Consider the following 20,711-nt stretch of genomic DNA (forward strand, 5'->3'; position numbering starts at 1 on the left):
GGTGGCATGGTGGTACAGTGCTTATCTACTACCATCTAGAAAGTAAATTAAAGTACATACTAAATGACTGATTGCATTGAATTAAAAATAAATAAGTAAATTCTTCTTCCTGTGATTCTAATTCAACATCTTGCGGTGTGTGGCCAATTCAATTCAAATTCCGATTCATGAATGGAATAGCACACAGTTGTTAAATTCTGGATTCTGCACAACCCTGACACATAGGAATTTTGCTGTCACTGGTTTTTCTAGCCATTTTTGGATTCAAAATTTTGAGTCGACATTTTAGTGAGACTTTGCAGCCTTTGACAAACTTTAAATGGACCACAGAGAGGAAACAAGAAGTTTTTTTATGTTAACCATTGTATTTTCCTAAAGTACAGAAAAAAAATGATAATTTTTCAAAATAATTTGAAGAGAGTCATGGACACAACATGCATTTCAAGTTATTTGTGTAATTATAAAAAGCAGCTCTTAGCACTTGCTCCACAAAAAAACTCTTTCAGAAACATTTTCCTCCTTGTAGTTTGTTTTCAGACTATATGGACTTCACAAGAAAACTATAATATATAGAAAAGAAAACAAAAATATAAAAAGTGACTGACAATACTGCCTGGGTGTTCTCTGCCTCCCATGTGTCAAAGCGTGTTTTAGCAGTTCACAGAGTGAGGGTACAGCTTAGCTCTCACAATTGACACACAGTTACTATACATTGGCTCAGCGTGAGAGAGAGACATTGAATGTATGCTGCCTGTTCCGTCTGCAGGGGGTGGGATGGGGCAATAGGAGGCCACGCCTCTGTGTCACTGACCTTTCATGGTGTAGTGCAAGTGGTTCTCAACCCTGTTCCTGGTGCCCTCCCCACCAGAGTGTTTTCATTCCAAACCCTGCCTTTATCAGGCCCAGATGTTCCTTAATAGGCTGATAAATGTGATGTGTTGGAATGAAAACATTTTGGCGGGGGGTATGCCAGGAAGAAGATTGAGATCCATTGGGGTAGTGAATAAGTTCTCCCTTATTCAGGCTTGACGTCATAAATATACTCATTCTGCCCAGGAAAATTTAATTATAATAATGTTAACTGCACAGTTTGTATAATACACATGAAGAAAGGTCATGTTAAAAGCGCGTAACCAGACCTCTGAAAAGGAATGTGCCCTAATCTTACCGCTTCACCTTAAGTGTGCTCTTAAGTACTGTGCTTGTGTCATAGTGATTAAACCTTCTGCTCACCACAATTAATGCGTCTTGACAAACAGATGATTGATTTAGCCTAGAGATGCAGGGCAAAGGAATGACGCCACCATTTGTGGTGACATGTGGCGTTTCACTGGAGGTGCTGCTGTGCCTTTGGTGGTGGAGAGCTGACATCCTTGGCACCCAAAGGCACGTAGAGTTCCCTCTTTTTGCCGGAAGCTGTGACCCGTGTGAGGGTTCGTGTGGTGGAATATATACAAAAGCCCGTCTGAGAATGCTGTAAGGGAACTCAAGCTGACACCAACAGGAAGGGACCTGAACACTATCTGAGCCCATTTAAACAGATTGGTCATATGACCATATTGGGACAACATACAGAGAGTGCAGTGCAGCTTATCATACCTCTTAAAGTTTAAGCTAAAAGCTATTTGTATTCTTATTCATACCCACCCAGAATAACTACTTGGAAAAAAACACTTTAATGGGACTCAACCCAACCCAAAACTCTTAAGGTCTATGTTCATTTCAGCAAAGGCAAAGTGGGAGATTGTTAATCTGTTATAATGTCCATCTCATAGTGTAATGGGCAGATCACTGATCTGTTGTAAGCAGAGGTCAAACAAGTGTGTGACCACAATCAGGACCTGAGGGCATGGTAGAAATCTTTCTTCCAATGTTCTTACATCTCTTACTCAATTCACTGGTGCATTTATCAAAAAAACATTCTCTTAATGCTAGTCCATCCCTGACTGGTTCCAAAGTTCCCAAAGTGAGAAACAGCCCTCTGTGTCAAAGGAAAAAACCCAACCAAAGACATTTCAAGAACTTCACAGCACAAGTTCATGATGAACGAAGACCACAATGGCTGTCACAGATGGATTTCAAGCTGTGGTCTTCGGTGAGCCGTATTAGTTACCTTTCCCAGTGCTCTGATCGGAGTCTGATCTTTCCACCAAAAACAGATCCACATGGCCAAAAAAGCATTTGTTATTCCATCACCATCATTTCCCTTGTGTCATAAATAGAAGCATGCAGTATTGCCTCATCCCATTACCAATAACAGACAATGAATGCAAATACATCTTGGTGGAGATAAACACAGGTAAATGATCCCACTGTACACGAAGACTTCATAATTTGAACATGGCTTGTGATAAGTGTGACACCTCGTTGCTTAAGCACTGAATCTAGATGCTCCAAATGGTGCACGCGTATAAGGAGTCAAAGCATAGTGTCCATCCTAACCCTCAATCACCAGGGAATCACTGGGAGAGTATAGGTCAGGAGGTCACTGTCATGTGGGAAATGGCCAGAGCACATAGGCTTAAATAAAGGTGGGAGAAAAATGGCTCCTCTAGCCATGCATGCTGTCGGAGGCTCCTTATGGTGGGTTGGGTCCCTGTTCCACAACAGTCTGATATTTTTATGGCTTTATTTAGCCATGATTTAGCTAAAATAGAGTATTTAGCTTACGTCATTGGCTACTTATTGGCATATTTTGAAGTTTCCTGTTACAGATTTAGTATTGTTCACCTAGTTCAAGGCTCTGTCTTTCTTTCCAATAATGTAAGTTGAGTGACCAATGAATATCCCAAAATAACATTTTCCAGGGATAGTCATTAAAGATGCGCCGTGAGTGGAGAATGGATGCAAAATGAAGGTCATCACCTGTGTCTTATAGCATAAATGAGATAAGTATGCAGTAGACGGTCGCTTGATGGCGTCACTGACAAAACAAAGGCTAGGGCGCACACACACATAGACACACTGACCCCTTGGACAGACTCCCCCCAAAGCGAAATCCTTTTTACATACAGATCCTAACGGATTAAAATTGAGTAAAATGCTTTACATTGCCTCTTTGAGGAAAAAGTCCCTTGCATGGCATGAAAAGAAAGGCCTGCACTGAGGCCAGCTGAGTAGCGAATATCTAGGCATCAGGCTATTTACAGGAGACGGCGATACTGATCCACATTCGGGGCAGAGGCACCCTTTCATTTCTGGGTAAGGTGTCCAAGATGGGACCACCAGGTGTCCAGGTTCTGCTAGTATGGAGGCTGCCTCGCACCTCCTGTTCCCCAAAGGATGGGAGTTCGAGGGAAGAAAGAGGCACTTTCAGATTGGCTGGTTTTTCATTTTGAAGGCTTCCCTTTCGTTTGTGTTTGTGTGTTCCTCTGTTCTTGTTGCTGCTGTTTTTGGTTCTCTGTCCCAACACTAGGTGGTAGTGTTGTCCATGTTGCCCGATGAAAGTAGGCACTTGGTAGTGAGTGAGGCAGCTGGTCTGTGCTATGTCATCAGGATGGGTCTTTGTCTCACTTCCAGAATATCTTGGGGGAGAGAGAGAAGGAAGCTCACAGACAGACCAGTCACTGTACGACCTGTGCTGTGCCCTACACCAAACTACTAAAAAGGACACATTTTTTTGTCCTCACCTCAACAGATCTAAGCAAACACATTGCAATATTAGCAGAGCAAAAATACAAAAACTACACATTAAACAAATCTACCCAGCTCCTCTTTATCTTCACAAAAAAGTAAAAAACAGCTTGCATATCTGTAAAAACTTGTAATTATATAAATATGAGATACTAATTCAAATAGCAAACTCAAAGTAACACCGTTAAATATGCTGCTAAAAATAATAAAATTATTATTATAAGCCCTGCTATGGACCAGGGTGTACCCCAGCCTTGTTCTGGACCAGGGTGTACCCCAGCCTTGCTATGGACCAGGGTGTACCCCAGCCTTGCTATGGACCATGGTGTACCCCAGCCTTGCTATGGACAAGGGTGTACCCCAGCCTTGCTATGGACCATGGTGTACCCCAGCCTTGCTATGGACAAGGGTGTACCCCAGCCTTGCTATGGACCAGAGTGTACCCCAGCCTTGCTATGGACCAGGGTGTACCCCAGCCTTGCTATGAACCAGGGTGCACCCCAGCCTTGTGCTCTGTACTGTCTTAGATAGACTCCAGGATAAGCATTTGAGAAAAATATTGATAACAACAATAAAAAATGGTAACAATAAGAAGAAATTGGATGACACACCTATTTCTCCAGTACATGCCCATTTAACATGGGAGTTACTGTGAGACCCACCTGTGGTGATGCGGTGCAGAGGCAGCGTGACGTAGGTGAGGTGGGCATACAGCAGGAAGTACTCCTCCGTGCGGTTCAGCTTCAGCCAGGATCCCACCAGGGAGCGCCCTGTCCCAGACAGGGACCGCGAGCGCAGGTTGGTGGTGTTGTGCAGGTCTGGAAGGAACGTCAGAGCATCGGTCAGAGGGAGGCTGGGGAGTGGATTGCGGACGGCTGAGCGGCTACATCCTTTCTCCATGTCTCCTAGTCTTAAACTCACTAATATACATCACTGACCCACTTCCAGCTAGCTAGAGAAAAGAAACAAGTCACTGATTGGTTTAGGTGGCATGCTGACCCTGTGGGTAACACTGCTGCGTCACACTTCTAGAACTGGGGATTTATGTCCCATATCCAGTTTTAGGGGTTTCCTCTGAGTACTTCGGTTTCCTCCTGCAGTCCAGAGACATGCACCTCTGTTTTTCTCTTCAGAGTACTGGCACCTGTTAATATCTGATATAACAAGGGGAGTACGGTACCTGGTACTGAATAAGAAGGGGAGTGCCAACACTTGGTATTGAATAAAAGGGGAGTGCCGACACCTGGTACTGAATAACGAGGGGAGTGCCGACACCTGGTACTGAATAACGAGGGGAGTGCCGACACCTGGTACTGAATAACGAGGGGAGTGCCGACACCTGGTACTGAATAAGAAGGGGAGTGCCAACACCTGGTACTGAATAATAAGGGGAGTGCCGACACCTGGTACTGAATAACGAGGGGAGTGCCGACACCTGGTACTGAATAAGAAGGGGAGTGCCAACACTTGGTATTGAATAAAAGGGGAGTGCCGACACCTGGTACTGAATAACGAGGGGAGTGCCAACACCTGGTACTGAATAATAAGGGGAGTACTGACACCTGGTACTGAATAACGAGGGGAGTGCCGGCACCTGGTACTGAATAAGAAGGGGAGTGCCGACACCAGGTACTGAATAACGAGGGGAGTGCCAACACCTGGTTCTGAATAACAAGGGGAGTACTGACACCTGGTACTGAATAACGAGGGGAGTGCCGGCACCTAGTACTGAATAAGAAGGGGAGTGCCGACACCTGGTACTGAATAACAAGGGGAGTACCGGCACCTAGTACTGAATAAGAAGGGGAGTGCCGACACCTGGTACTGAATAACAAGGGGAGTACCGGCACCTAGTACTGAATAAGAAGGGGAGTGCCAACACTTGGTATTGAATAAAAGGGGAGTGCCGGCACCTGGTACTGAATAACGAGGGGAGTGCCGACACTTGGTATTGAATAAAAGGGGAGTGCCGACACCTGGTACTGAATAACAAGGGGAGTGCCGACACCTGGTACTGAATAAGAAGGGGAGTGCCGACACCTGGTACTGAATAACGAGGGGAGTGCCAACACCTGGTACTGAATAATAAGGGGAGTACTGACACCTGGTACTGAATAACGAGGGGAGTGCCGGCACCTGGTACTGAATAAGAAGGGGAGTGCCGACACCAGGTACTGAATAACAAGGGGAGTACCGGCACCTAGTACTGAATAAGAAGGGGAGTGCCGACACCTGGTACTGAATAACAAGGGGAGTACCGGCACCTAGTACTGAATAAGAAGGGGAGTGCCGACACCTGGTACTGAATAACAAGGGGAGTACCGGCACCTAGTACTGAATAAGAAGGGGAGTGCCAACACTTGGTATTGAATAAAAGGGGAGTGCCGGCACCTGGTACTGAATAACGAGGGGAGTGCCGACACTTGGTATTGAATAAAAGGGGAGTGCCGACACCTGGTACTGAATAACAAGGGGAGTGCCGACACCTGGTACTGAATAACGAGGGGAGTGCCAACACTTGGTATTGAATAAAAGGGGAGTGCCGGCACCTGGTACTGAATAACGAGGGGAGTGCCGACACCTGGTACTGAATAACGAGGGGAGTGCCGACACCTGGTACTGAATAACAAGGGGAGTGCCGGCATCTAGTACTGAATAAGAAGGGGAGTGCCAACACCTGGTACTGAATAATAAGGGGAGTACTGACACCTGGTACTGAATAACGAGGGGAGTGCCGGCACCTGGTACTGAATAAGAAGGGGAGTGCCGACACCTGGTACTGAATAACAAGGGGAGTACCGGCACCTAGTACTGAATAACGAGGGGAGTGCCAACACCTGGTACTGAATAATAAGGGGAGTGCCGACACCTGGTACTGAATAACGAGGGGAGTGCCAACACCTGGTTCTGAATAACGAGGGGAGTGCCGACACCTGGTACTGAATAACAAGGGGAGTGCCGACACCTGGTACTGAATAACGAGGGGAGTGCCAACACCTGGTTCTGAATAACGAGGGGAGTGCCGACACCTGGTACTGAATAACAAGGGGAGTGCCGACACCTGGTACTGAATAACAAGGGGAGTGCCGACACCTAGTACTGAATAAGAAGGGGAGTGCCAACACCTGGTACTGAATAATAAGGGGAGTACTGACACCTGGTACTGAATAACGAGGGGAGTGCCAACACCTGCTTCTGAATAACAAGGGGAGTGCCAGCACCTGGTACTGAATAACAAGGTGATTGCTGGCACCTAGTACTGAATATCTAGGGTAGGGCCGGCACCTGGTACTGAATAACAAGGGGGATGTTCGCACCTGGTACTGAATAACAAGGGGAGTGCCGAAACCTGGTATTGAACAATAAAGGGAATGCCGGCACCTGTTGCTGAATAACAAGGGGACTACCGACACCTGGTACTGAATAACAAGGGGACTACCGACACCTGGTACTGAATAACAAGGGGAGTGCCGACACCTAGTACTGAATAAGAAGGGGAGTGCCAACACCTGGTACTGAATAATAAGGGGAGTACTGACACCTGGTACTGAATAACGAGGGGAGTGCCAACACCTGGTTCTGAATAACGAGGGGAGTGCCGACACCTGGTACTGAATAATAAGGGGAGTGCCGACACCTGGTTCTGAATAACGAGGGGAGTGCCAACACCTGGTACTGAATAACAAGGGGAGTGCCGGCACCTAGTACTGAATAACAAGGGGAGTGCCGGCACCTAGTACTGAATAAGAAGGGGAGTGCCAACACCTGGTACTGAATAATAAGGGGAGTACTGACACTTGGTACTGAATAACAAGGTGATTGCTGGCACCTAGTACTGAATATCTAGGGTAGGGCCGGCACCTGGTACTGAATAACAAGGGGGATGTTCGCACCTGATACTGAATAACAAGGGGAGTGCCGGCACCTAGTACTGAATAACAAGGGGAGTGCCAACACCTGGTACTGAATAACAAGGGGAGTGCTGGCACCTAGTACTGAATAACAAGGGGAGTGCCGACACCTGGTACTGAATAACAAGGGGAGTGCCAGCACCTGGTACTGAATAACAAGGTGATTGCTGGCACCTAGTACTGAATATCTAGGGTAGGGCCGGCACCTGGTACTGAATAACAAGGGGGATGTTCGCACCTGGTACTGAATAACAAGGGGAGTGCCGAAACCTGGTATTGAACAATAAAGGGAATGCCGGCACCTGTTGCTGAATAACAAGGGGACTACCGACACCTGGTACTGAATAACAAGGGGACTACCGACACCTGGTACTGAATAACAAGGGGAGTGCCAACACCTGGTACTGAATAACGAGGGGAGTGCCGACACCTGGTACTGAATAACAAGGGGAGTGCTGACACCTGGTACTGAATAACAAGGGGAATGCTGACACCTGGTATTGAATATGAAGGAGAGTGCATGCAGCTGGTACTGAATAACTGAATAAGAGGAGAACTGCCACCTGTTTTTCCCCACTTCAAGCACTAGTCAAACCCTCCAACTGAATTTCTGGGAAGAACTCCGGACCTTTCCTATTCTCTATTAGAATGAAGCTGAAATCAGAGTTACCTGAAAGCCCAAACCTGAGACAGCCCAACCAGTTCAGGGCTGTGGACAAGGGCACAGAGAGGCCCAGCTATCACCTGCTCAGTGCCAGTGATGGCACCTTGTTGTGCATCACCTGCCACCACTGAAGACACTCCTTTGCTGTGACACAATACCAGAGTCACCCATCACCAAACGGAGGACTGCGGGGGAAGGTGGTGGTGCTGGGAGGAGAATCACTAGTGACTGCACTGTTGCTCACAATTTCCCCGCCTCTTGCAGATGGCAAGAGGCAGGGTACCCCCACTACTCCCCCCCCACTTGGCCATTCCCCTCTGCTCCTTTCCTTAGTACTCAGGCCTCCAAAGGCCAGACAGTTCAGGACACCCTGTCAAGACAGACTGCACCTCAGCTGGTAGGTGCCATATGAGGTGGTCTTCAGGTTCCTCTGGTGGGGTTAGAGAAAGGTCATGATGCTATTAGTCATTAGTGGATGTTCCGACTGCCATTCACATTTTATGATACGGGCTATATGAATTAAGAATAGTGCCCTTTGTATTACCGTGTTGATTCCACGCACACATACTAAGGAACTGGATAAAGTTGTCACACATCAGCAATGTAAAATATTCCCCCTCTCTTTACACCATAATGTGGGGGGGGGGGTTGTCCCAGACTGTGATTTTCACTATAAGACCCAGTGACTGCACTACAGGAATCGGCAGTTTTCTGATCCCCGCTGAGCCTTGCTTTTATACATGGTGGCTTTATAGTGACCATGCGGGGTAAACCTGGCGGCTACATCAGAGACCAGCAGGACATGAACGTGCAAACTTTTCCACAAATGGTACCAGCCCGAGAATGAGGCTCTTGCTAAGTACTATTTTGCCCAAACCTCTCCCTCGCATGTGGCAGCTGGGCAGGTCACTCTGATGTTCCAGCTTGTGTGTGTAATTGGTGTTCCTGCCCTCGCCGGGTCTCCCTGGGTCACTCTGCCCTCAAGAGCCATAAGAAGAGCCAGGCTCGCACTTTAAATTATGCATAAAAAAGAACACGACAGGCCTCATTACATGAAGATGATAAAAGTTCACCACAGAGTTGCAGCTTCTCTGGCACTGTGCCACATCTTATTAGAATCTCTCTGTTTTTCTAGCCAGGATCTCCACCACATACCAAGGACTACTGATGCTCCAAAGGGCCAGGAGCAAAGAACTGGGATCTCGTCAGATAAAGTAATGGAACTGTTTGGACATTAAACTATAATTCACATTCCCATTAATAAAACAATAAAATAAGGTATACACTACTACAATATAATGTATACACTACTACAGTAATATAATGCTAGTAATACTGTCAAATCATTCTGTCTAACCGATGCCCCCGTTTCACACTGACATTTTTGTTTTTAAGCATTTATGCACAAAGAGATATATTTCATAATAACACAATGCCACCTAACGTGATACACCTTCCCCTTGTCCCCGCCCCCACAGTGATTCAGCCAATCGGGTCAATGAACGGAGACAAAGAATTTGGGAAGGAAAAGTGCTCCCCAAGGCTAACAAACACCAGGTAGTGCTACCCAACTTGTGGTCTTATCTATAGATTCTGCGAACGGCTCCATGAACAGAGCGAGACTCTCCAGCTCACCATTTTTCACCCCTAACCCATCCTTCTGCTTCCGCTGCTCTTTGGTAACCCAGTTCATTCCAAAAACCTGCATCCACCCCGGCTCTCCATGGATCAGGTTCCTTAACCCTGATTTAGGCTATGTGGCTTCCCGTAGACTCTCCACCTTCATATCTAATCTCCTTTTCTCTTTTCCTGTCATGAACAGGAATCTATTTCGGATATTTCCTGCATTTTTGGATACTTCCGGCACCTTCCTGATCATAGTGGATGTTGGGGCGTAGGGCCGGGCTGAAGACAACAGGCTGAGAGGGGCATCTGGCTCGGCTGTGCACTCACCTCCATCATCCTCCTCCCGGAAAAACTCCTCGCTGTCGTTGGCGGAGTGCGACTTCTTCATCTCAGCAATGCGATTCCGCGGCACCTTGCGGCGCAGCGAGGGGGAAAAGAAGGAGGGGCGGTTCCTCTCAGGGGTGGGCGGGGTGCTAAATGAGGTCACCTGCGGGGCCAGGATCGGGACAAGGGCATTATTACCTCACACAAAGATGCAGCTTTCGAGAGTGGGATTTTACGGAAACTACCTACAGACAGCTCACTGACTTGTGATGATGTTTTATGTATTTATGAATAAAGTGACTAAGCGTGTGACACTAAAGGGACTTTTTGCTGTCAGTTCACTTCTGACAGGTGTGATGATGCTCATAACAGGATGCTGATGAACAAAAGTCAGACCGGAGACACAAAACCCCTTAGACAAAGTGAGAATTATGAACTGTAAGAGACAGGAGCCCATGTGTTCAGGTATTTGATAATATGTGTTTAGGTGTCTGAAGGTAAGTGTTTTGAAATCTAAAGTTAAGTGTTTGGGTATTTGATGCTGGATGTGTGAGGCTCTTGAGGGCCCACTGCCACCCTGGGCCACTGACCCGCTCATGCAGCGGAGAGTCCTGGTCCTCCTCGGTGTTGCAGGGCGAGGTGTCTCCAGTGGGCACGCGGCTCACCGCCATCTCAGCATGGCCCTTGCCCTGGGGCCCCTTCATGCGGACGAACTCCATGTTGTTGTACTTATAGAAGCCAAAGGACATCTTCTGTGCCATCTTTGCAGCCACGCTAACCTGCAATGGCAGGCATCTGGTACGAGTTAACGCAGCTCAGTCCAGCGCAGCCGCGATTAACGCAGTGGAAGCAGGCATAGCCCAGACTACTGTGTTATAGGAAAACTTAGGGTACTGCTGCCCTGAAACACATTCTTATATTTGATGACATTTAGTCTGGCAGAATCAATATTGCGAATTGCTGAAATATCATTTCTATACATTGTCTACAGAACACTGTAACAAATGAAACTGTGAAGATATATCTGGGTCAGGAGACTGATCGCCCCTGAAGAGCAGCTCTGTTTGGGATTATTCATACGTCACTGAAGTAATGACTTAAGAATGAAATTCTGAACAGGCTGATTTGGAAAAATACAGATAACCTACATTCTTATTACGTGTGGATCAGGTGGTTAAGATGGCTAATATGGATTTTCCTATGGTTTTCCACTTTAATATGGTATATAATCCCAACTGCTTCAGTAAAAAAATACATTGGAAAGTAAAAAAAAAAATCAATAAAAATATGTATAAAATTCCAGGGAATACTAATACTAATCAAAATTCAGTAAAATGAACATATTATGACCTCCCAGAATACCCAGAAGGCATTGCTTTGATTACTGATGATGCCATGATGTCCATTTCAAACCCCGCCTCTTACCCGATTGTCGTACACCTTCTTGAGCGCCTCGTATCGGATGGACCCCTGGAAGATGACGCCCTGGAAGGTGTTGCTCTTGTCGCTGGCCACCAGCTCCACACAGACCATCTCACCCTCCCCCACTGTCATGTCACTGAACACCTGTATATTTAGGTCAAAGGTCAAGAACAGCAGGTTTCCATTGTTCCCACAGGGCACAGGGAAGGGCAGGCCGACATCCTGAATGGACTACAATGTTCATGACCCCCAGACAGATCACTCCACCAAAGAGCTACCATTTCTGTGTACTTTCCTTTACACTTGAATTTCAAGCAGAGACCAGACTGCGGTTTTTAGACTTTTCGTGTTAAGTGGTTTAGTAAGGTCTGTAACCTTCAGCTCTTATTATGTGTTGTCTGTGAAATATGTGTCAAGATGTTGTGATGACTCATCCACTGCAAACCAAATATTCCTAGAGGTTCTAATAAAGTTAGCTGAACGTAAACCTGAACCTGAGGTGTGAAACATATCAGAAACAGTTATGGTTCTATCTCAGCACCTGAAAGACTTGCATGACCATTAAAGTCAGTCTGCTTCCAATAAAACCTGACATAACAGGCTATTACTGCCCCGAACCCATGAAAGATAAGGCTGTTGACTAATGAATGAGTGATGGAGAAATGCAAGTAAACAGAGCTTCAGGAGATGCAAGGAGATTGGTGCAGACCAGTTTTTCTCAACCTGGTCCGCGAGAGCCCACAGACGGTGTACATTTTTGCACCCTCAGTGCTCCCAGCCAGACACACCATATTTTTGCTAGCAAAAAACGTCTGTGGGTCCGTGAGGTTTGGGTTAGGAAATACTGGTGTAAACTGTGAGGCTATAAAGGGGTCAGGGTGGTGCTGGGTGTCGTCACTTACCTCCTCAAAATTGTCGATCATGAAGAAGATGTTGGGGTAGCTCATTTTGGACTCCTCGCCCTTGCTGTCCATTGGATGCTTGCTGGGCGATGCAAACACTTGCTGAGAGACAAGGAAGGTGTTGTTTTTGTATTTTTTTTCTACATACCTTCAAACTGAGCACATGTAACACAGTCAGCTAGTCAGTGTCAATTATCTGCTGTTTTTCATCTCACATAAATCTGCATGCAATGTATGGCTGGGTCCCCACCTGCGATTTTTTTTTGTGAATGTGAATGTCACCCGCATCTGACCGTGTGCACACAGCACATGTCACCACGTAGTGCAGCTGGTGGTGGGGGGAGAGAGAAAAAAGATCTCTATGAACGTCTGACCCCTGTACACATCACCCTAAAGGCCCTCTGAGCATCTGGCCCTTGTACACATCCTCCTAAGAGCCTCTGTGAGTGCCTGAACCCTGTACACATCACCCTAAAGGCCCTCTGAGCATCTGGCCCTTGTACACATCCTCCTAAGGGCCTCTGTGAGTGCCTGAACCCTGTACACATCACCCTAAAGGCCCTCTGAGCATCTGGCCCTTGTACACATCCTCCTAAGAGCCTCTGTGAGTGCCTGAACCCTGTACACATCACCCTAAAGGCCCTCTGAGCATCTGGCCCTTGTACACATCCTCCTAAGAGCCTCTGTGAGTGCCTGAACCCTGTACACCTCACTCTAAAGGTCCTCTGAGCATCTGATCCTTGTACACATCCTCCTAAAAGCCTCTTTGAGTGCCTGATCCCTGTATACATCTCCCAAAAGTCTGCCTAAAATCTCGGGCACCCTGATCTTGGTCTATGTATGTCTGAATCACTAAACGTGGTGATGCAAGTATATTTTAGACTTTATTCCTTTACTACTTTACATGCTCAACAGAAAAAGAGAAAAAATTAACCCAGTGAAGCTTCCCAAAGAGATAGGTGCCACCCTGCAGCCACCCCCCCCATGTCCAGGTTAGCCCCCACCCACCTTTTGTAGAATGAGGTTCAGGTAGACACTCTCTTCCCAGTCAATGTCAGGGTCTCCCAGGCCTGGCAATTTCTTGGAGTCCCTCCGAAACACCTCTACTTCCACCTATCAGACAGTTATGAAACACACAGAGCAGGTAACACTATGCTACCTAAATCATAAAGTGCAACTTTAAGAGTATTCAGAATTCCAATAAGTACACTGTCTTCCTTTATATCCCAACACTAAATCTCTAACTTGATGGTCAAGAACCTGTGGACGTCCTAGAGGATGAGTACCAAGCATACGTAGGAGGAGAGGCCCTGCAGCGGAATGCAGAGTCGGTGGATGGATTTAAGTGGAGAATCCCACAAACTCCAGGGTGTGACAGACCCCCAGGGTCTGTCCTCCACCTGAGTCACATTCCAAGCCAAGCACCAACAGTACCTACAGCAAGCCCTGCAGTGCAGTGATGATGTAATCACAACCAGCCCTTGCCCCAGTGATCACACATGCAAGCGGGAGACATAATCATATTTACCGACACCGCCTGGAATACCAAACAGCACCTTGATCCACAGACGGACGACCTCAACGCCATTGCTCTTTGGTGGTGATGGAGGTGGTTTCCCAGACCTGAACGCAGCTCTCATTTAGTATTTTTTTGCACTATTGCTACAGTGAGCACCATATAGTTTTACCCGTTTATACTGCTGAATATTTACTGAAGTATTTAAGTGCCCCCACCCATAGATACCCACAGTGCTTCCCTCAACGTTCTGGAATACGACCCGTTGGTATTGTGGGCCCAGCTGGGCCCTCATGTGAGTGCGTGGGCCCATTGAATGTGTGCTGGAGTTGGCGGCATCTCCCAAATGGCTGCAGCACCTCTTCGGAGCCTCAGGCCAGCCCAGCTGTCAGTCACGCAGTGTGTGTGGCTGTTGCCATTCCCCCTCGTGCCTTGGCCGTGCCCAGCCCTAGCTGGCTGCCAGCCCTCTGATGTGCTGACGATGCGCCGAAAGAGTCACGAGTTCGACCTTGTCCCGCTACAAGGACTTCATCCGGGCTCTTCCTCGCCACTGCGGTTGTGGCCGGGAGCCATCGGGCTGATGGAACGGTGGGAGGTGCTCCATCATCTCTCACAGCGCCAGCGCCTGGCACCCTCTGGACTCAGTATGCGTCCCCCAAGCACAATATTGAATTTTTCCATGTGTAAATGTTCTACCATGTTCTACAGTTAACTAGATGCATGTTAGCCAAGTCTCAGAGATGTGTATTTCACTAAGGATAAGGTGGCTGGGTGGGGGGTGGGGAGGCATAGGGAGTGTCATAATTACAGAAGAGAATGTATTATTGCAGACTGGGGGGAGGGGGTGTGCAGGTGACTCCAGGAGACCATTCAGTCCAAACAGTTTGTTTTTGTGACATGCGTGTCAATCCCATGGCAGACAGATGTCACCACTGGACTCTTCAGAAAGGCTCCTGACCCAAACTGCTCCAGAGCCTTACTGATCCTGCTGTCTGGTTCTCATTTTACACCGCTTTGGACAAAAGAATCTGCTCAATTAATTCTAAGTTAGCAAGAAATAGCTTTTTATAAAATAACCATCCACAATCCCAGAAGAATGCATAAAAATATTTAACAACTAATGCTGTGAGAAGTTGATTCCATGCTGTTTGTTGTGTATATGTCTGTATATGTCTTAAGAGAGCAAGATGTGAAATGAATCACTCCATACCTGTACTTGTATTTGTGCAAATGGTAAATAAAGGATCATTGTGACTCACAAGTGACCCGCACATATGATCCATCCACAAGAGGAGCCTAACAGCAGCTATCAGCACGCAAGTGGACTCTTCAAAATATGGACTTTGGCTATGAAATGTAGAATACTCGTGCTTGAAAGAGTGGAGGAATGTTGATTAATTCAAAAGAGTCCTGGATCTGGCAACCTCACCTGAACATTAGACCTCAAATGTGTCTGTTGTTTGAAAAAGACAGTATGTCGACACTTCTGTGCATCTTTACATCTGCTGTGTGGCGCTGACCTTCTATGCCGTCAGCAGATCGATGCTAGCTGACTGGGTCACACTCCTCCCTGTGATCTGCTCTCGAGGTCCTGACTGACTTGATGTACGGGATTTTCACACATCATTGAAAACTAAGCATTTCCAGTAAAAGTGCACCTCCCAATAGTGGCCTGTCACAGCTTATGATTGAGAAGGAACCTCCTGACTGTGGTCTGTCAGTTTCCAATTAAAGGAGGAACCTCCAGAATGTGTTCTGTCAGAGTTTCTGATTAAGATGGAACCTCCCTACTGTGGTCCATCGCAGCTTATTTTTAAGGAGGAACCTCCCTACTGTGTCCTGTCAGAGCATCCAATTAAGAAGGAACCTCCTGACTGTGGTCAATGGGAGACTCTGCTTGAGGATGCAAATCCACAATCTGGCTTCTCAGAGCTTCCAGTGTGATGTGCAGGTCGAACTCTAGCAGAACCCTAACGTGACGTATGGGTGTATGTCCTCACTCTGGCGCATGTTGTATTTTATATCTTCCAGGGAGATGTAAATTTTTGGGTAACTGTATTTTTGATGCAATTGAAGGCCAAGTATGTTTTATCTACTTGGATGTCCAAAAGCTTTTGGTCCCTGCTGAAAGTATCACAAGTGTACCTAAAACTGGTGACCACGCTTCTTCACCAGATAAAGACAACATGCACCTTCTGGTACCTACAGCCAGAAAGCTGGGTGTGGATAGGGATGTTCATTTCCTACTCATATAATTCATCAAACGTATTATGACCTGAATAACATTTATAGGTCAGAGAGACTAAGCACGCAGAACAACTAATTGACAGTTATTCTGTCTAAAATGTTTAATACCAGCAAAACTCCCAAAGTAAAAATGTCAAAAATGTAATGTCGTTATGTTCAAATCATGTTTCAAACAAATGCATTCCAATTACTGAAAGTAAACTTAATTATCTTTATTTTGAACATCGGAAAATGTCAGTCACATCAGAAATGGACAGAGTCACTATGTAAATATCAGTTTCAAACTAAAAAAACAACCAGAAATGTATGTGCAAAGGTACTACAAAATGTAAAAAGAATCTACAAAAGGTTCCACAGGTGGAATGCAAAACAATAGCCTGGAACCCCAAGAGAGCTGCTCTGGTGAACACGAGATGCCCCGTGTCTGCTCTAGTCAGGAGAACAGGGAGGTGACAGTCTGCCGCATTGTGACAGAAACTCTGTTTACTGCCATGGTATTCAGTAAACTCTCATGAGCTCAGAATAGTCACAGTTCAGATTAAAAAAAAGTTTAAATAAACAGTCCATGTGTCTTTACATCCCTCATTTTATAATGTTTGTTAGCACCAGTAATGACTAGATTTGCACTATTAAATAAAACAGCAACACTTTCAGACAAAAATAATTGTAATTGTATTCCCTGGACACCATGGTTTACTTACATACAAGTACTTATGTGTAAAAAAGAAAATAGCTACATTTATTTCCATTGATGAATTTACAGGCATCATAGAGAATTTGGTGAATGAGACATGTAGTTGTTTTTCTTGAGAGGTCAGTATAGCTGTACATAATGTAGATTTTTTTCTATCATATTGTATATGCTGTGGGGGCGGCATGGTGGTGCAGTGGTTAGAACTGTTGCCTCACACCTCTGGGACCCAGGTTCGAGTCTTCGCCTGGGTCACATGTGTGCGGAGTTTGCATGTTCTCCTCATGTCATCGTGGGGTTTCCTCCGGGTACTCCGGTTTCCCTCAACAGTCCAAAAACATGCTGAGGCTAATTGGAGTTACTAAAATTGCCCATAGGAACGCATGTGTGAGTGAATGGTGTGTGAGTGTGCCCTGCAAGGGGCTGGCCCCCCGTACTGGGTTGTTCCCTGCCTCGTGCTCATTGCTTCCAGGATAGGCTCCGGACCCCCCACGACCCAGTAGGATAAGCAGTTTGGAAAATGGATGGATGGAAGGATATCTATGTTGTATTTTTAACATGTCGTAAGTTTGTATGGCTTTTACCTTGGTCTGGTCTCTCTTGTGAAAGGGATTTTTAATCGCAGTGGGACTTCCTGGTAAAATGAAGGTGAAATAAAATTTAAATTTTTTTTTAATTATAATTAAATTTAACTTCAATTTGAGCAAACTTTTTGTCTGAGATGGGTAATGGGAATGTGCTTTAGACTGACAGATGTTCACCTTCTGAACTAATGTTAGGGAACTCCCTAATGCTCATAAACTGAGGGGACGTGCACAAGGAATGAATGTGATTTAAAAGCACTCCACCCTCATGGCTTTGGTGGAAAGCAGGTCATTCCCAACACAGAGGGCAGAGGTCTCATCTCACTGAAGTCACTCTGGGCAAATATTTACACAATACAGCTTGTGTCCAAGTAGAGGAGATCCTGCAGCATGACAGACTGACATTGGTACAGAAAAAGCAATTTGATCATTCAATTTGAGAAGAAAGACGCAGTTTTCAAAAACTTCTGGGAAATGGAGGTAAGAGAATTTACATCCAGCCAGATAGTTAGTGATGTTAACAGGAAAGCTTTAAAATAAACAGGGAAATATTGAAGTTGGGGGGAAGCACTGAACAGGGTGTGAAGTGCTGATACTGCTACAAAGTACTGGGAGAAACATGCTTTTTTTTATGCTATACTCGTATGTAAGGATGAAAAACACAGACAGGTTAAATGGTCAACCGCAAGAGGCCTGGATATAGTATTTCCCAAAAGAGGTAGAATTCTGCAGCTCCTACACACTCCATAATTCATCTTCAGATGCCTTTAAAAGGAACCCTTTTCATCTGATAAATTTTGTACTAGGCTGTCATACTGCTGGTGCTGGTACCATTGGCGTCTGCGGGCCTCCTCTCACAGCCGCTAGACTGCGCAGACGTGTACAATGCCGGCTCTAACGTCAGTGGGGTGTACAGGATTTACCCCGCAGGGCCCACCTCACCCCTCTACGTCTACTGCGATATGGAAACCGATGGAGGGAAGTGGACGGTGAGGAAACACCCACAATAACATCGTGTGTCCAGTGGGACAAGAGGGACACATAGAATAATGGTTGTAAAGTCAGATTACTTTCATTGTCCTACTTTGTTCAAAAATTCTAAGTTCAAATAAATTTTATTGTCAACTCACATTTTATGTGCAAAACATACATGAGAATGCTATGTGTGTGTGTGTGTGTAACAATGCATTACGTGATAACACTGAATTAAGTGATTACATAATGCAGAGTTATAATGCATTGTTACAATGTGTCAGTGATCATACCTGTTTACTGCCAGTCTCATATTTAAAACGCAGGTATTCCAGAGAAGGATGGATGGCACCGTGAATTTCTACAGGGGCTGGGATCAGTACAAGAGGGGCTTTGGGCATGCAGGAGGAGAGTACTGGTTGGGTAAGGATTTGAGGACAATGATATGGTATGAAAATTAAAAAACCTTTAGCATGCGCCAATGCAACACAGAAGGTTGTCAATGTCTATCTGTATCTGACTACAGGTCTAGAGACCATCCATATCATCACTCTAAAGCAAAGGTATGAGCTGAGAGTGGACATGGAGGACTTTCAGGGAGCCAAGGTCCATGCCAAGTACTCCTCCTTCTCAATTTCTCCTCAGATTATCAATGCTGAAAGTGATGGATACACACTCCATGTCAGTGGATTCAAAGATGGGGGAGCAGGTGGGTCATAAAACACGATCAAATCAGCTCTTTGTGTCATAACATACATAAAATGTGAAATCATTTGCTGAAAAATAATTGTCATGCTGGTAATTTGTGATATCCATCTGCAGTGATTAAGGGTCTAATAAATCTCATAGTAACAACAAAAACAATGACTAATGTACTGCAGTTTTGTATGGTGCTGTTATGCAAACTGAAATCTACAGCTCTAACAATCACTCGTCACAGAAATATTAATTATGTATGAATGACTGCTCATAAATCCAGCATAACTTGCTATGTTCTATGATCTTAAGGAGATTCACTAAGTTATCACAGTGAGCAGAAGTTCTCCACCTTCGACCGTGACCAGGACTCCAACAGTGGAAACTGTGCGATATCATACCTTGGAGGGTTCTGGTACAAAGACTGTCACTATGTAAACCCCAATGGCATCTACATGTGGGGCACAGTCAATGCCCAAGGAGTCTGCTGGTATCACTGGAAATCAAACTATTACTCAATGAAGGCCATTTCCATGAAGATCCGGCCAGCGGTTTAATACATACTGTAGTAATCTCAAACTCAGCCATAAACTTGTAAAGGAAACAACATTTTTAATTTCTTAATTTTTTTTCTTAATGTCTATTAATCCTCATTAAAAACTCAGTCGTCAACACATAACGGTGAAAACAAACTGATTCCTTTTGGCTTAAAGTTCTTTATCAGTTTGTAAATATGAATTTAATGTATCGGCAATAAATGTGCATCACTGTGCTTTGACGTGTGATGTCTGATTGCACACCAGTCGCTGACCAGAATTTTTATTGAAGAAAACCAACCCCACCCCCATATAAATTAAGCAGTATCCTGTAATGTTTTCCATCAGTAGCTAATTTATCGTCATATTTAGCCTGTTTACCAAGCCTTCAATTGTGTATTTAACTGTTAACCTGATGAGTTGATCCTGCCATGTTGCAGCCAAAAAACATGTTTGTAACAGTTTTTAACAGCAGCACCCTTTCCTGAAACAGTCATGTTAGCGATACAAGTAAAATTAATGGAGTGATTTAATTGAAATATGAGTAGGCTACACAGCCTGACATTACTGTTTTGCTTCATATCACATGAGCAACACAAGCACATCAACAAAAGCCAGAACACTGTAGCAGAAAGATAGATTGACAGCTACCCATAATTCAAATTTTTGTCAGAGATTTCATTATAATTGTGTCCTCTAAATGTCAGCTCCTGTCAACCCAAGAATGACATTGCATCAATCAACCTTAATATATGGGACAGACGGCAATTCTAATATTCCCATGTCCCATAAGACTTAATGGTAACTGTACTGATATGTTCTTTTTGTACAATTAAAATCTTATTTATGGTATATATGTGGGGTTAGTTACAATGAACAAGAACAGTATTTACAACTCGTGGCTCTTTCACTTTTTACAGTATACCAATACCTTGTCCACAAACCAACAAAGAATACTGGCAAATAATTGAATTTATCTGCCCAGAA

At 45.2% G+C, this 20,711-nt stretch overlaps 2 protein-coding genes across 2 annotated transcripts in view; one reads left to right on the forward strand and one right to left on the reverse strand.

Moving 5' to 3' along the window:
* Window positions 1-334: 334 nt before the first annotated feature.
* The window catches only part of LOC125740472 (uncharacterized protein KIAA0930 homolog), a 53,892-nt gene continuing 33,515 nt past the window's right edge, over window positions 335-20,711 (reverse strand). Inside the window, exons 3-10 of the mRNA XM_049011678.1 lie at window positions 13,491-13,595; window positions 12,733-12,810; window positions 12,483-12,584; window positions 11,584-11,724; window positions 10,749-10,937; window positions 10,162-10,321; window positions 4,296-4,451; window positions 335-3,524 (exon numbers count right to left, since the gene is read on the reverse strand). Coding sequence (XP_048867635.1) covers window positions 3,484-3,524; window positions 4,296-4,451; window positions 10,162-10,321; window positions 10,749-10,937; window positions 11,584-11,724; window positions 12,483-12,584; window positions 12,733-12,810; window positions 13,491-13,595 — 972 coding nt within the window. The 3' untranslated portion in view covers window positions 335-3,483. The remainder of the gene's footprint in view (window positions 3,525-4,295; window positions 4,452-10,161; window positions 10,322-10,748; window positions 10,938-11,583; window positions 11,725-12,482; window positions 12,585-12,732; window positions 12,811-13,490; window positions 13,596-20,711) is intronic.
* LOC125740485 (microfibril-associated glycoprotein 4-like) lies at window positions 17,813-19,960 on the forward strand. Its single transcript, XM_049011705.1, has 5 exons — window positions 17,813-18,000; window positions 18,327-18,509; window positions 18,819-18,915; window positions 19,019-19,201; window positions 19,501-19,960. The coding sequence occupies exons 1-5, from the start codon at window positions 17,995-17,997 to the stop codon at window positions 19,743-19,745; spliced, it is 714 nt and encodes a 237-aa protein (XP_048867662.1). The 5' UTR covers window positions 17,813-17,994; the 3' UTR covers window positions 19,746-19,960.

This window comes from Brienomyrus brachyistius, chromosome 1 (assembly GCF_023856365.1).
Source record: "Brienomyrus brachyistius isolate T26 chromosome 1, BBRACH_0.4, whole genome shotgun sequence".
NCBI lineage: Eukaryota > Metazoa > Chordata > Actinopteri > Osteoglossiformes > Mormyridae > Brienomyrus > Brienomyrus brachyistius.

Excerpts from the sequence above, each read along its gene's own strand:
- LOC125740485 (XM_049011705.1), top strand. Across the intron at positions 18,916-19,018 it reads AGGAGGAGAGTACTGGTTGG|GTCTAGAGACCATCCATATC; the intron begins GTAAGGATTTGA and ends ATCTGACTACAG. Across the intron at positions 19,202-19,500 it reads ATTCAAAGATGGGGGAGCAG|GAGATTCACTAAGTTATCAC; the intron begins GTGGGTCATAAA and ends TATGATCTTAAG.